Below are 15,978 nucleotides of genomic sequence, written 5' to 3' on the forward strand. Positions count from 1 at the left end.
AATTACAAGCTTTGTTATATTCCAATTTCTTCCTCGTGCGTGTAACAAAGTAGAAATCCACCAGTACGCTACGTTTGGGGTTATGAATGTAACCTTTGTTTTCTTTCTTTCTGAGAGACGGGAACATTGCATTTCATCTTCATTAAAGAAAACAGAAACGGAACGTTATCATTACTTTCTCATTTAATTTTCTCTTTAGTTTATAAAAATGTGTCAAAATGCATTAAAACACAATATTTTTCTCAGGAATCATACAAAGCCACAGCAGAAATTGTATATACAGGCATCTGTCTTCACCTCTATCAAGACTTCAATTGTTTCTGGTGTTGCTCTCAACAGTTACTGTTTAATCAGTTGGAGAAACACCAAAGCTACTTTGAACTTTGCAGGTGTTATGAAGGTCAGTAATGGGTTGAAAGCCAAATTCAAATTTCTGATCAGTTCTGATTGAAATGAATTGAGCAAGAGCGCCTAAAAATGTTGCATGTTAAACTCTTATTGAATCACAATAAGAGTTTAAGAGTAAAGCAAGTCATACAACTTGCAACATTAAGTTGGAAAGGAGGTTTGGAAACTTTCTTTGTACCCCAGAGTTTCAGCAATACAAACTCAGCTTTTGCCCTATTCTTTCACAGCCTGATGTCTTTGACAGATTATACACTGATCCCAGACCAATCGACTTACCATCACTGGGTTGTCTGAACCCAACATTAAATTAGGTTATGGTTAGGGGTCCTTTGGCCTTTAAAAAAACGCATCTTTTAAAACAATGAGCTGGATTGTTTTAGATTGTGATGAGACAATAAACCAAACTGTGAAATACAGCTTAAGTAACAGACCCATGCATTTAAAGTTCAAAAATACTTTGCTCAGACAGGATACTACATCTCAGAAAAACATAACATTGGTAGCTGTTTTGTCTTTCACCCCAAAAACGAATCTAAAAATAATGCCGCCCAGTGATCCTGTTACAAACTGTGTGGAATGTAGAGGAGGAGGAATGCATGCCTATTTTGTGTGTGCATCATCATAAAAGCACTTTGTCTGTCCTGTGACAAAACTTTAGGTTACCTGTATATTTTTTTTCATGTTGTTTTGAACAGGTAAGTAAATTAAGGTAGAGGTTAGGTAAGTTAGGGACAACTAGTTATGTTGGGAATAGGTTTAGGTAGGATTAGGTTGATTGGATGGTTAAAATTAAGCATTGCATAAAAGGGTTAAGTTCCTGGTTGGAGTTAAGCAAAACAAAATTGGGGGACAGACTGCTACAAAAATGTTCTGTTTATTCATGATGAATGTTTTGAGATTTCGCCATTCACAGAGAAGTCCATAACAAATCAGGCTGTGTATTATGCCATTCTTCTGATGAATTACTGTGTATATTTTGCACCATGATGTCCTGGAGATTCATTGGACTCCTTTTTGGGGGGTATACAAAATTAAGTCCACCAAACGTTCGTAACTGATTTTAGTATGAAGGCTTAGCTTGAGGTTTGGATAAGGTTTGGATTAAGTTGAACGTTAAGACAGGACTCCAGGAAACAAACATAAATCAAAGTAATGTCCTCTAAAGTGATGAAAACACGAGTTTGTGTGTGTGTTCGTGTGTGTGTGTGTGTGGGGGGGGGGTGTCCCTCGCGCCCCACCTCCCTGTCCTCCATCCAATCAGAGCACAGAACGGCCACTCGGGCCTCGCGACCATGGAGCGGCAGCAGCAGCAGCGGGGAGCGGAGTGAGGAGACAGTGGGGGAGGGTCACGTGTGTACACACTGTAGAGCTCAGCAGCACTCCAGCAGTAGTAATGCCTGTAACGGTCGGCCCCCTTTCAGATCCAGCCTCGTCCGAAAAGTTGATAGATGCGAAGCGAAACAACTGAAATCCACTAAAACGTGATTTTTCCCTTCCCGCTGTTTTACTTTTCACGAGCGCAAGTCTTTTTTTTCCCATACCCAAATGAAACGACTGAGAAATGCCAGTGGAAATGCTACATCAAAACCCAATGCCTCCCTAGGGTTGTCACCGATCCAAGCCTATACGTTTGTGGTGAGTTCTCTTCTCGTTTCCATTGTTTCATCTCGACAAATACGAAAGGTATCGGTCTCTGGCTTTCACCTGAAAGTGGGAAGAAGTGAATTTGCACCGCTGGGGATGACTAGATGCGAGAGTGAGTAGTCGCAGTTGTGGCAACAAAGAAGGGGGTGTAATAAATAATGGTAAAGTCGTGACAGCTATCCTCGCTTTCATCTGCCTGGTCAAGTGTAATGACACGGCGTGAAGAAAAATAAATAAACCCCCCCTCCAACTCCATTAGCTGGTGTTTTCTTAGCTTTGTTCAGCTTCAGAAGTTCCACAATTTTAGCGACGGGCTTGTATTTGGAAAACAACACCTGACGAGGAGGTTTCTCACGGGATCAGCTTTCTGAGGTGCAGGGGAGAAAAAAAGTTGTATCATTTTGATCAAAAGGCCTTTCAGGTAATCTGCTCTTTATATGAATAATCATTTCCAATCTGTTGTTGATACCTTCTGTTGGGAGCTAAAACTAGTGGCTCTGTTAACTGTGAGGAATATGTATGTTATGACAAGCTGCAACATGAGCACAGCTTTGTTACCTAGGTCTGAATGCGCTTTTACAGTCATATATCCATGCCTACACATATACAGTCTTGTAGTGCTAAACCATTAAGATACACACAAAAAATAGTCTTAATCTTAATTTTAATGAGGTTTTACACCCAACTTTCGGTTTGTTTTGACAGATCGTGTGTCTTTGCTTTACCTACTTCAGTCCTTTTTTTACTTCATCATTGCTTTTAGCAGATGCAGGAAGGTTATTACTGGTAATTACTATATTTTATCATTCATTTTGAAATGGGTGCCACTTCATTGCGAAGTAGCTCTAGCCACTAGTCAGTGGTGCTTGTCACCCAAATGAAATGCTTCTTAAGACTCGGTCTTTGCACTTGTTGTCATCAACTTCATCCATGTGACCGGAGGGCAACTGGGCGTGTGTGGCTGTGGCTTAATGACAGTAAGCCTGCTTTGTGCTGACCATTGAACTCTTCACTTTGTTGAAGCCGCTGACAGTTCAGCAAGTTGCCGGAAAAGAAGCCGGGAAGTCTGCTGAGACTCAGACCGACCTATGTTTGACCAGACTCTGTTACACTAGAACTCAATAAGAGGAACTACTGTTTCCTCAAAGATAATCAGATGATGTTTGACACCCCTTTTGAAGTAGATAATCCATTAAAGCATCAGTGATGCGCTCATTAATCAAGGAAGCAGATCTCTATCGTTTGCAGGAAAATGTGCCGTTTAAAAGCTTTCAGACTCAAGCTATTTTGCCTCCACTGTACAAAAACTGATAACAATTTGTACAATTTGTGCATAGAACCTTTCCCCAGGGCTTGAATTGGAATGCAATGAGTTACTTTGTAGATTTGAGGGTTATTAAAGAAACGCATGTGCTGTATTGTGTCACCTGTCACGTCTGATGTTGCTGCATAGCAACAGTATCTGAGGCGAGTCTACTGGGGTGATGGCCACCCCTCAGAGTGTGGGTTATTTTGAATATAAAGATTGTACTTAATGTACCATTTTATATCAATGCTGTAGTTATACAATACATACATAACAATAAACCAATGTCCACATTAATAAATCAGTAGTTATGATTCAATAATATCCTATATATGATGATAAGAATAACGCTTGCTTTAATTTTAGATACTTGAAGCATATTTCTTTATATATTTTTAACAGTCTAAATATTGGAAAACAAATAGTCCATGCAAAAACAATCTTCAGTGTCCAATATATTCAAAGCCAATTTTCTACACTGTTTATTTCTAATCAAATATTATGATTTCCGTCCCGTGGACAGCCGTTTGAAAAAGCCCCGGAAACACCCTTGCACAAAAACGTGCAAAAACGAGTGGCGTAATCTTATTTTCTGGCTGTAGTACATTCTGCTGCTGCTGTGTTGCTGTAGACATGGCTACAGAATCATGTGACATCACTCGCAGCTTTCTGAGAAGGGCCTGTAAATTCCAGTAAGGCTATACGAGGGGTGTGCGCCCAGTATGTCACACTGCTCCCATCAGGCGGTGATATCTGGCTTCAGAACGCTGAGACGTCAAGCACGTGGGCGTCACTGTTACACGATCGTGTTTGGTGGGGCCGAAGCATGCCGAAGCAGGGCTGCCCCCTCTGGGGATAATAAACTTAACCACTTTTCACATGGCGTAGTGCAAAAAGTTCAGACAAGGTTTAACCAAGTGTACAACTGCAGTCAAAGTCACGTTCAAGAGTTTTCAGCTTAGGCTATAGAGCTCTCTCCTGGTTTGCATGCTTGTAGCAGTAGATGTAAATGAATGAATAGTTATATCTCCTGTTAGCACAGCTCATAATTAATGTAGCATAAAAGAAGGGAACCGTGATGGGCATGTTCTCTAAGGAACGGTCCTTGAAAGACTTTATTCAACAACCGTATGAAAGGAAAATAAAGTGACAAGTTACCATTCTCCTTGGAAATTAATAAAAGATAATATGCATACTTCAATGACTGCATGAGCTTAGCCCTGACCACAACTGCTCTGACAGCGCTCGTGCCGTAATAACAGCTGGGTGTAGTGTCTCTCTCTGACCTTCACTCAACCCCAACAACGTCACCTCCAGCTGTAGCCTTGACAGGCTCCAAAATGGGATAGAAAATGAAATGGCCCTCATTACACTGAATCAAAACAGACGTGGATCATGCAGCATGAAGCTGTTCTGCCTCCGAGTCAGGGGTGGACGTTTTCTTACACCCCGCTTGTTTTTCCCTCAGCTGAGTAGAAAACTAGTGATTTCATTATCGTGGGCTGCTGGCAAAACGCGCAGAGCTAAAGTGCACTGACTTTCACGACATGAGTGGTTGTTGCCTAGAGTGAATGAATGCTTTTGGTAAACAGCGAGCAGTCCACAAGGATTATACGAAAACATTCATTAGAATGTGGGCTTTTCCAATTTTACATAGCAGGTCATTTAAAGATTCATCTTTGCAAAAATAATATTAATAATGCAACTCTGATATACTCTGCACTGCATTGGTTGTTTGTAAGATTGGATTGGTAATTAAGACAATGCATGTCTTTTGGTCATATTTTTTAATGCATAATATTGTCTGAGAAAATCGGCAATGGTTGTTTTACTATGCATTTTCAGTGTGATCCCTCTAAAGCTTTGTTTATGGTCAGAGCATTGGTTTTTGTGCACTCCACAAGTCTCCACAGCCTCACAACTATTTGACACCGGCATTTGAGGTGTGCAGTCGTCGTGTCAGAGCTCAGAAAAAACAAACAAACCTCAGCATCAATGCTGGAAAAAGTCAAAACAGGAAGCAAAGGAGTTTTCTCCAGAAAGTCAAATTTTTTTCCAAACTGTTGCAGTGTCTCTCTGTGTATATCATCTGTGACTTGGTGTACTGATATATCACAGAAATGGCGGTTAAGACCAACACGATCGTGAAATCGTGTCTCCAACATGGTCACGCCAATCGCACCACAATGGCAAAAAGGCTGTTACTGTTACTGTTGTCATTCACGAAGGCGATGACAGCAAGCATGAACGCTCCCGTTATTTTTCCTCTCGCATGACGTACAGCCTTTTTCCTACTGTTCAAAAAGAATAGAAGCAGAGAGAAAATGCGACCTTTAAGTGGAGAAAAATATCAATACGCCAGCATTGCTTCCTCTCGCAATGCAATTATTGATATGCCGCTGTCAGATATCGATATTTTAGTCAAATTACAGATTACAGATTCTGTAAGTGGATTTCCACAACAACAGCAGACAGCTCCTATTAACTCTGCTTTGGAGGGTTACAACAATACGGCTCCGATTCCCTATGGAGATTATTAATGGGGCTTTTTCTTCTAGAGTTGTTGAGCATCACTGCATCCTGAGTGACTTTGTGATTCCCACCATCTATGTGCCCGCAACAGGAAAGCACAACTTTGTCCTCATGGGGGGAGTACTGTCCAGAAGGTCACTAAATTTGTTCCTGAAAAGCAAACTAAGATCTGTTTTTGGCCCGATGAGCACTCCTTTGGATGGGAAGAGTGTCAGGGGAATAAACTGAGATGCGTATCAGGGATTTTCCTGAGGGTTTTTGGCATCCCACAGATGGTTTTAAGGGAAATGGAAAGAAAACTCACCAGCAGTGTTACAGAATTACACTTTTAACCTGTTTTCTTAACTTGGGATTCACATTCTCAAGCATAATAGACTTTTTTTAATAAGATAATTAGATAGAAATAAATTAGAAACCTACACAAAGTGCAAATGTTCGAGTCATACATACGAGAGAAAACAGTTGCCCTCTTTTTTTAACAACTCCTGCAGCTATCAGAAGCTGTAGAGTGAGCCAATGTGTTAATGACAGGGAGTTAGAAATGTCCGTATACAGCAGGTGCTAATTAATGAGGACTGCCAGCCACATTGCAGTGAGTCCTCTTTAATAATCACGAACTTCCCCTTAAGTCATTTTCTCTGTAAGTGATGAAAGGTTGTGGGAGGAAGTAAAGAGTGAATAAGCTTACTGTACTTCTTAGTATATGGAAGCATTGTGGTGGTGGTGGTGGTGGTGAGGGGGGTTTAGCACGAATCGATGAAAAGAGGAGCACTGGTTATAGTGTGCTTTTTTTTCAAGGTCTGCTTTCGTCAATGAGTCACCAAGCTGCCGGTGTTTGAGAGCAGTGTTTACAAGTGGGCTGACCAGTGCTCCCAACTCGGTGAAGATTGCCCTCCTCCCGATCCACTTCTTGTCCGTCTCTGTGCTCCAGCCCCCACTACAGCCCCGTTGCAGCCAATTGGAGCAGCACAGAGGAGAGACTGAGTGTATCTGTGTGTGTGTGAGAGGCTTAAGGCTAAAACAGCCTCTCTGTAGTGGTGTTACGTAAGCACACAGAAGAATGTTTCTCCTTTACTGGCATCGTTACTCATTCTCTGAAAACAAAACTGCCTTCCTACACTTTGTTTCAGGGTGTTCTCGGGGAGAAAATTTCCAGAAAATTCTGCACAGATTAGCGGGCGTACTGTTTCCATGTAAAAATGTTATCGTCCCTTCCCAAAAGCAGTTTTGCATGTGGAAACATATCTGTCAATTTAGTTATTTACTTTAGTTTATAATAATAATCTTCCTAAGAATGACCCCAGTTAATTATGTAAGGAAACATCTAAATCATCCAGCCCCATCAGCTTCACTCCTAAATGTTCCTGACATCTACGCTGTCTCCCCCTTTCCTTTGTTTTTTGACCTTGTCCTGAACTCCAACCTACACCTCGTCCTTCGCTGACCCTTCACCAAAGCCTGCTTCACATTTCACTCTTTATAAATCTACCCATCGCCGCCTGCCCAGCCCCCAGGCAGCTTGGCAGTAACTTTGAACGGAAGATAAATGCTTTTGACTGGGCACCAAAGCTGTCTGTGAAATGTTCTTCTTTATCACGCTGCGTGTGAATGAAAAATATAAGGGCAGCTCTGCACAGTCAGCGGCGCTCTTGCATGCAACTGTAGGAGGGAGAACGAGGAGGCCGAGGCAGAGCGAGGGAGAGACGCCAAGGTGTCAAACAAATGCAGTTTTGTATTCTTCCACCAGAACAAAGGCCTCATTTGCTCTGGCCAGTGAGGAGCAATGGTGGGTTTTTGAGGCTGAGCTAGCAAATCAAACATATTGTGAGGCGTTTGTATTCAGTCAGTCAGATGCAGTGAAGTGAAATTAACAGTGTTACCCGTGGCATAATAGGCGAGACGTGGTGGACGTGTTTTTGTGTCGCGGCCTTGCTTAAAAAACTAATCATTTTAATAATATCAAGCAGGATAAACTCAGAGACCTTTTCATAAAAGCCATAAATATGACATAAAATAAAGATAGTTTTGGGTGATGTTAAAAATAAGTTTTAAAATGTTTTACAGTCATATATACTGCTGTACACGCATAGATGACAAATTAAAGGAAAAGCCTGAACTCAGTGGCTCCCTTAAGCTGTTGAGCGTATTTCGTTGTGCACATTGTTTAGGTGCACTTGTTCCCTAAAGCCCAGTCCGCATATAAAGGGATTTACCTCTGACGGTTGCCTAGGTAATCCACTAATGTATTTAGTCATATGTCAACAGCTGTATCCTTTACTTCCACGGATTGTTGCTTCAGTCTCTCACCTAAAGGTGAGGTACATTTACCTCAATATTCGCCCCCTTTGTGTCACCAGTGGTTATTTTTCCCCACCGTCACCACAAGTTGCTGAATTCATTGACATGTTATGGTCACTGCTAGGCTCTTCCTATGTCTGTGCCCCTTAAGAGGGAAATCCCTTTGCAAGACAAAATACAGTGACTGTTTTTATCCTATAATGAAACATTTCTGTCACGATGGTCGTCATCAAAGCCCCTCTAAAAGAAAGTCTGGCGACTTGACTGTTATTTTGACTCATGTCTGGGTTGTTATTTTAAAGCCCTTATCTAAATGAATGGGGAAACGAGAATGACTCACTTTAACGTAAAAATTAAATGTTTATAATCAACAGTCACATCCCAGGAAGAAAAGGTTTTAAAAGCTTCTTCCTCTTGAAAGCTGTATGCATCACGAGTGAGAAGGAGTTACTGTTCTTCTTCTACTGTAACCCTTCTACTCCAACAGGATTGGCTAATATGTTTCCTGTTTAAGCTGTTAATTGGCTCACCACTTATGCCCTCATTGGTGGCCACCATCATTAGCATTTCAGAGGTCCTTCACTGTTCCCTGTGTGTCACTAGAGTCGTCTTTTTTCAGGATTTCAATGCCCTGATTCAAAGGGCGCAAGAAGCCACTTAATGATTTGCTCTGTCTGAAAATGATGGAGAGTTCAAATAGCAAACGTGCTATTCAGCTTTCTCTGGTAACCGTTCGATTGTTATTCGAAGCTCGCATTCAGTCCTAAACCGCTCTCTGATGACTCTGCATAGTTGTGGTACATTTATGGCACGCTTTATCTTTATCTGTTCTAATTTGCACTGCACCGTGTTTGGATTTATTATTCAAAGGAATTCCAAACATTACTCTTTAACAGTTATTAACCTCAGACTTTGCGCGTTTGTCCTGTTTGTACAGTGGCACTTGGCAAAAGGCGTGTAGGTGCATTACCTCCAGCTTCTGACAGTGGAAGCACGTGATGAGGGAAATTCATATATGTTAAACAAACAAAAAGAAAACAAAAGCCACACAAACTTTAGGATGTTGTGAACTTTATGGTTTTTGAGAAGAATGGTAAACTAATCCTTATAGCAAAGCTTAAGAGTTTAATGAATCTACCAGGAATTCTATGTTATTTTTACCTTTATCATACACATATCTCATTAATGACTAATTCTTTTCTCCTTGACTCTGTCCACAGTCGACCTGTTGAGAGTGCTTGATCCGTGTCAGAGCCCAGCGATGTGGATCTGCATGGTTTACAATGAGACGGACACCAGCGTGGACTTCCGGCTCTGCCGGGACTTTGGCCTCATCCTGTCAATCCTCTCCCTCATCTACCTCCTGGTGTGTTTCCCACTGGGCCTGTGCTACAATATGCTGCTGGTCGTGGTCAACCTCTCAAACAAGGTGTCCATGACCATGCCTGATGTCTATTTTGTCAACATGGCCATTGCGGGTCTCGTGCTCAACCTGGTGGCGCCCGTGGAGCTGCTGAGCTCCACCTTCACCCGCTGGCATGTGTGGGAGTATAACAATGAGGTTTACATCACCCTACTCATCCTCTTCAACATCTCATCTCTGGTTATCATGTATTCCACCACGCTGCTCAGTCTGGACTACTACATAGAGCGCGCGCTGCCTCGCACGTACATGTCGAGTGTGTATAACACCAAACACGTGTGCGGGTTTATCTGGGGCGGCGCAGTGCTCACGAGCTTCTCCTCGCTGCTCTTCTATGTGTGCAACCACATCTCCACCAAGATGGTCGAATGCTCCAAAATGCAGAACAAGGAGGCAGCGGACTCGATCATGATGTTCATCGGCTACGTGGTGCCCGCCCTGGCTGTGCTTTATGCTTTTGTGCTCATTCTGCGCATCAGGAAGGAATCTACACCATTGGATCAGGACTCTGCTCGCTTGGACCCTTCCATACACAGGTTGCTGCTAGCTTCAGTCTGTGTGCAGTTCGTACTGTGGACTCCGTACTACATGACTCTTTTAGTACATACTGTAGTTGTTGCACCAGGATACATTAGCAGTGCACGTTACTTACCTATCTATTATTTCTTGAGATGCGTATCTAAACTGTTGGCGTTCTCCAGCAGCTTTGCAATGCCTCTTATGTACAGGCAGATGAACAAAAACTTCTCCAACAAGCTCCAGCGGCTGCTCAGGAGGCTGCATTGCAGAGACCAGTCCTGCCCTCGTGAACGCTCAACAGTGCAGCAAGTGGTGACGTGAGATCCCCCGCCCCCCTTGCTTGCATTTTCCACTTCTCGGCCTAGCCAGCACTTATCTCCCCTCTATAGCGCCAGTATCTGACGGGGATCTCTCACAACCCCGGACTGTTTTGAGAGCGACGTAGCTAACTCTGGAATTTCCTGTCACCTTCCCGGATTTTAATCTGTTCTATCTAGGTCTGCAATGAGGGGACAATGCAAACAAAAACCACTAAGTGCTGGGTTTTTTTTGTTTGTTTGTTTATTTTTAATACATTTCTCCACCAAGAAACTCAGGCTTCTAGTTTAAGGGTAGTAAATTGGGAACAATCATCCAATAACTACCGAGGACAGAGTTTCACAACAAAAAAATCCCGTTTTTCCGCATCCTCCTTTGGGAGTGGGTGTGGTTTTTGTGCCTACATTTCACCTCTAACACACAAGCAGATCCAATAAGCTATAAAAGTTTAATTATCAAATGCAGCCAAGTTACTTAGTTTTTTAACAGAACCCTCTCCACCCCTGCAATGATGGTGGCTGGTATACCCATAAGCAACCACCACTAATGAACGGTGTGCGTGCCAGTGGAAATCACTGTTTACCGCCCTCAAACTATAAGCCTCGGCCACTTCTTTTTTTTTAATTTGAACTCAGTTTTCCTTCTGCTTTAATTTGTTTTGATTATCAGATTAAATAATCTTCACATGTTGAAGCTGGAGTACAATATTAAGTTTGTCTTGGACACCAATACTACCCTGTGGCTAGAACTAAGTACTGATATTAAGATATGTTCCCATTTTTATTTCAAAGATTGTATTCTGAAGTTTTGATCCACTCAAACATACAAAGAGATTATTTTTACGTCTGTCAAGCTCCACTATATATATACAGACACACACACACATCTACACCACTTTGAAATCACACAGAACTAAATGGAACACTCACGTAAAGCTTGTATTCAGGGTTCAGACATAACCAGTATACCTCGTGTGATCTCTGCTGATTATAACCTTACCTGATAACCACAAACAGTTTGAAATCCCCTCATTAAGCTGAGCTGACAGCCAGTGTTCTGTTAACTTTTGATCTATTTCTGCAGGAATTATCCACCCAGTGGATCAGTGAACCCCCACACAGGGTCACAGAGAGAGCCCTGAGGGGTTGTCATGCACAGGCCACAAGACTCATGACTGGCTGTGAAGTTTTTGCACACTAACAGTATCAAAAACCTTCTTAAACATATGAAAAGCCCACTTGATAAGCACCTAGAAGCAGTGTGTACAATACAGAAGAGTTTGAACTTTAATGCTGCTCACATGCACATTATTATCAAAGCTGCTTTGCTTCCTTGCCTGCCATGGTAAACAGTGAACATAACAATCTGATGGCGACGAATCCCAGCTATCAGAACTAAAAACACGTTCTAGCATTCGGTCTGCTGCTTCACCACATTAGTTTGCATATTGAATTAAAAGGCCAGTTTGTTAATCAGCCTGTGAAATGATACACCAGCAAGGTGGGGCGTCCACTCGAAGTTAAATGGAGACGGGCGCGCTCTGATATGAATCGTATGTTTGTATTCAGTTTTAATTTACACCTTCAAGCACACATTAACTCTGTTAATGACCCAAAGCTGAGCTGAAATGTTTGAAGTATTTGGGCGAGTGCTCTTTTGCTGTAAAATGTGAAGGAATGCCAGATGTACTAACAGGTTTGACCCTTTTTTTCTGTCAAGATTATAACAAAGTCACATACACACTCTCTCTATTTTTCCAAGCATTTCATGCGCTGCCCTCGTTACATGCATATGGATTCGGTCACTGGGAAATAGTATTCACCTAAAATGCATCATGTGCTGCCCCACAAAATCCTTGAATGGATGGTTTTTGGCACAGTTAATCATTATTTGCTCTCAGTTCAGTGTCCTAATGTGAACTGAGCATTTAGGAATGAAGAGCAAACACTGGACTGAATTTCTAAAAGTCCTTTTATTTTGTTAAATGTAGCATAGAAATTGCTACGTTTTGTAATTATAAGTTCATTCCTCCGAAAAACGTACTTAAATTGATTTTATGCAGTTCATGTGATACACTACCAACTGCATGTAAGTGTTATGAAAAGATATCCAAACAGAGGGTGCTCATAATTAATCTTTTTTAGCATAAGTCCTGAAGCTGCACCAAACGACACTAAGAGAGTGACAATCATGTAGAGATTCCAGTAGCTAAATAACTGCACTGTTTTGCTTCAAAATACCATCGAGTTTTTCTGAATTGCTTGAAGATGATGTGTGCATGTGCTGCCTAACTTTGCCTGATCAGTTTTCTTTAACCACTGCTGCAATTTCATCCATTAGTCTGTTTTTTTAAAAATGTTTTTTAACTATCCAACCCCAATCCCTTGGCAGAATTAATGATCAGCGGTCACTACATGGAGTGATAGCGTGATGTTCACATCTAGAAACTAAAGCGTGATCAAAGCTCAAATCACACCTAACTCAGATGGCTGCTCGTGTCTGAGAATGGTTTATTATTTCAGAGGTGGCCAAAACCTCGCGTCGGCGCAAAGAAACAGCCCTAAGAGGTCTTGTATGTTGAACGAGTACAGATACATTTTAGTTATTTGAACAACCAAACCTCAAACATCCAGATGAATCCACATTCAGATGTTATGCTTTTGTGACTGTGTATACAAATGTATATGTATAGTACAAAATGATTTGTATATATTGTATGTAAAAATCTTGCAGGAGGACACCGTGCTCTTTGAAAAAATACAGTATTATTTTCTGAGAGATATATTTAGATTCTGTAAGTACTCTACTGTCAGCTGAGTCAAAGACTGATTAAACAATAAACTAAAATGGATATAACCGCTCCTTCCTGTCTCAGTGAAATCTTACCATTCGTGTGGTCATGTGAACAATGTTTCTGTTTGTCAGATGTTTGTATTATTTTTAAATAGTGTACATGTTTGTGTTTTGAATCCATAGATCTGAGCTTACGTGGATGTTGGCTAAGTTAAAGTCATCTTGAGATGTTGGTTATTGGTGGACTGGTGGTGCATATGTGAGCTGTTCATTAGTGACACTAATCTCAGTAGTACCCCTGATTAGATGATGGGATGAGTGAATCAGCTCTGATGTAGGCATTTATATACTCACTGGCCACTTTATTAATTACACTTTGCTTGTACCACCACAATCTGCCTTCATTCTTGACAGTAAAGATTCAACGAGATGTTTTCATGTTGTTTATGTCACATTTTTAAACTACCATCTTAATGTTACAGCAAAGATAGAGGCTCGTCTTATTTTCGTGAGCCTGTGTAAAAGCCTCAGTGCACTTTTATAGCTGACCAGACTGACACCTGGGATGGTCTTCCCCTGTAGCCCATTATGTGGGACAACATGTTGTGCATTCAGATTCTTTTTTTTTTTTTTTTTGCCTTCCTGTCTGGATAGCTTGTTTTTTTTTTCCAGATCAGTTTCTATAAACCCGAGAGATGTTTTTACTGGAAAATCCCAGTAAATCATTCGTCTCCATTCGGATGCTCAGTGTGGACTTCAGCAGGTTGTTTTCACCACTTCCACATACCTTAATGCACTGAGTTGCTGTCATATGATTGGCTGATTATTGGTTAATACTTGCAGTAACAGTTGAACATGTGTATCCAGATGAAGCGGCTGGTGAGTGTAAAGTAGAATGCTTAAAAACTACACGTTTTAATGATGAAGGCTGCATAGAGTGAAAAGCATTGTTTTTTGTTTTCTTTTTTAAGGAAGACTGAGTGCATGTCTGCAACTTAATCCCACAGACCTTTATCAGATCTGGGAGGGGACTGTGAAAGTTGTGTAGGTTGTCCTGTATTTCTAAGCTGCAGTGAAAGCGATTGTGAACAATGCCACAGCTCCCTTCCTGCTTACCACATGGCTAACACCACATCTTTTGTGGAGGGACCCTTTAACCAGGACACACAGGCTGGGGAAAATAGCAGCATTCCCAACATTCTGTGGGTCTGACAGTCCGAGGCTGCTGCTATTCTCTGTCACAAAACAATGTTGTGTAGGCATCTAATAACAATGCCCTACACACTAGAGCTGCGCCAATGTCTGCAAGTAAGAGCTTGAAGTGTGTGAGTTAGCAGGATCACACTATAAACAGCCAACTTTTCAGTTAAATCTGAACAGGCTGAAGTAATCGGTTATGATGTTCATATTACAGTTAGGAAGCAGTTACACTGTATTGCACAACAGTGTGTGGATTAATAATACCTGAGAGACCAAAATATAGAGGCAAACATAAGATCTCCAGTGGGAAGAGGGGGGGGGGGGTCTTGAATCATGTGCACTGCATCTAGAAATGATATGATAATGAAGTGAAAAAACATGGTTGTCATGGCTGCTGTTTCCATCTCTGAGGATTGAACTTTCTCGGAGCTTTTTAACTCAAAAAGCACAAACCATCACTCATCAGTTACTGAGTTTGTCAGTTGTTTGTCACTCTTAAAGAGCAGGAAACTTGTCATGCACGCAGGGATTATTATTCATATGTGTTGCTGATTACAATTGGGTAATTGGACATGTTTACAAGCCCACATGATTATGTCCAAAGAAACATACAAACCGCGTACAACCCAAACAACTGCACACCAACTAAAAGCCCTCAAGGAACTATGCAGCAACATGTTGCACTTGATACCAACTCCCCCAGGCCTGCAGGTGCATTAAGGAAAGCATATAGAAGATCTTTTCCAATAATGTCAAACGACTTTTTTTGCCATATACTGTAAAGTTACACATACACATTATCTGGTATGGATTATCTGCTTGGAATAAAAGCAAAGCGTGAAGTGTGAAGTGTGTCAGGTTACAAGTTTCACACTTTCGTCCTTATTTTGCTAAGTGCACCAGGAAAAGCTCTTAAGTGTACCAGCATGTGTCTGGAAATGGAGTAATGCTGACATAGCACAGATTTCGTAATGTGCTACATTAGTCTTAATGTTGTTTTTCTCCTTTAAAGGTTCAGCCAGACCAGAAGTATGAGGGTCGGCTTCGGTCTTACACACAGTATCAGAGACCACCTATGAAGATGGAGAATTTGGCTTGCCGTTTGAAATGTTTTATCTGGCACTCATCCACATTTCACACACAAACCTTAACCCACCGCTGTTTTTTTCTTAATGTGGATGAAAACTGGGCTATATAATGTAAAGGCAGGAGCAAGACCAAACAGGTTACAGTTCTCACGCAGGTATCTCACGCTGGGATCAGAAAAAGGGGAAGAAGTGGCGTCAAATCCTGAATTCCTAGAGCAACCAAGCCACAAGAAAAAGAGAGCGAAAGTGTCTGACTGCAGGCAAGGAAAACCCTCCACATGATAGTAAAAGAATAAGAATTAATACATTAAATACGGCAAAGGAAGTGAAAAGGCAGGAGCACAGCAAAAAGATAGCAGTTGTACAAAAGAAAAAACAAATCTAAAGATTGCAATTTATCAAGAACATGGTGAACATGTTCTTGATAAATGGCAGAATAACAGGGCTAC

At 41.4% G+C, this 15,978-nt stretch overlaps 1 protein-coding gene across 1 annotated transcript; it reads left to right on the forward strand.

Moving 5' to 3' along the window:
- Positions 1-1,717: 1,717 nt before the first annotated feature.
- gpr146 (G protein-coupled receptor 146) lies at positions 1,718-13,309 on the forward strand. Its single transcript, XM_026164509.1, has 2 exons — positions 1,718-2,043; positions 9,409-13,309. Exon 2 carries the CDS (start codon positions 9,450-9,452, stop codon positions 10,449-10,451), a length of 1,002 nt encoding a protein of 333 aa, XP_026020294.1. The 5' UTR covers positions 1,718-2,043; positions 9,409-9,449; the 3' UTR covers positions 10,452-13,309.
- Positions 13,310-15,978: the final 2,669 nt, after the last annotated feature.

Source organism: Astatotilapia calliptera, chromosome 4 (genome assembly GCF_900246225.1).
Source record: "Astatotilapia calliptera chromosome 4, fAstCal1.2, whole genome shotgun sequence".
NCBI classification, from domain to species: domain Eukaryota; kingdom Metazoa; phylum Chordata; class Actinopteri; order Cichliformes; family Cichlidae; genus Astatotilapia; species Astatotilapia calliptera.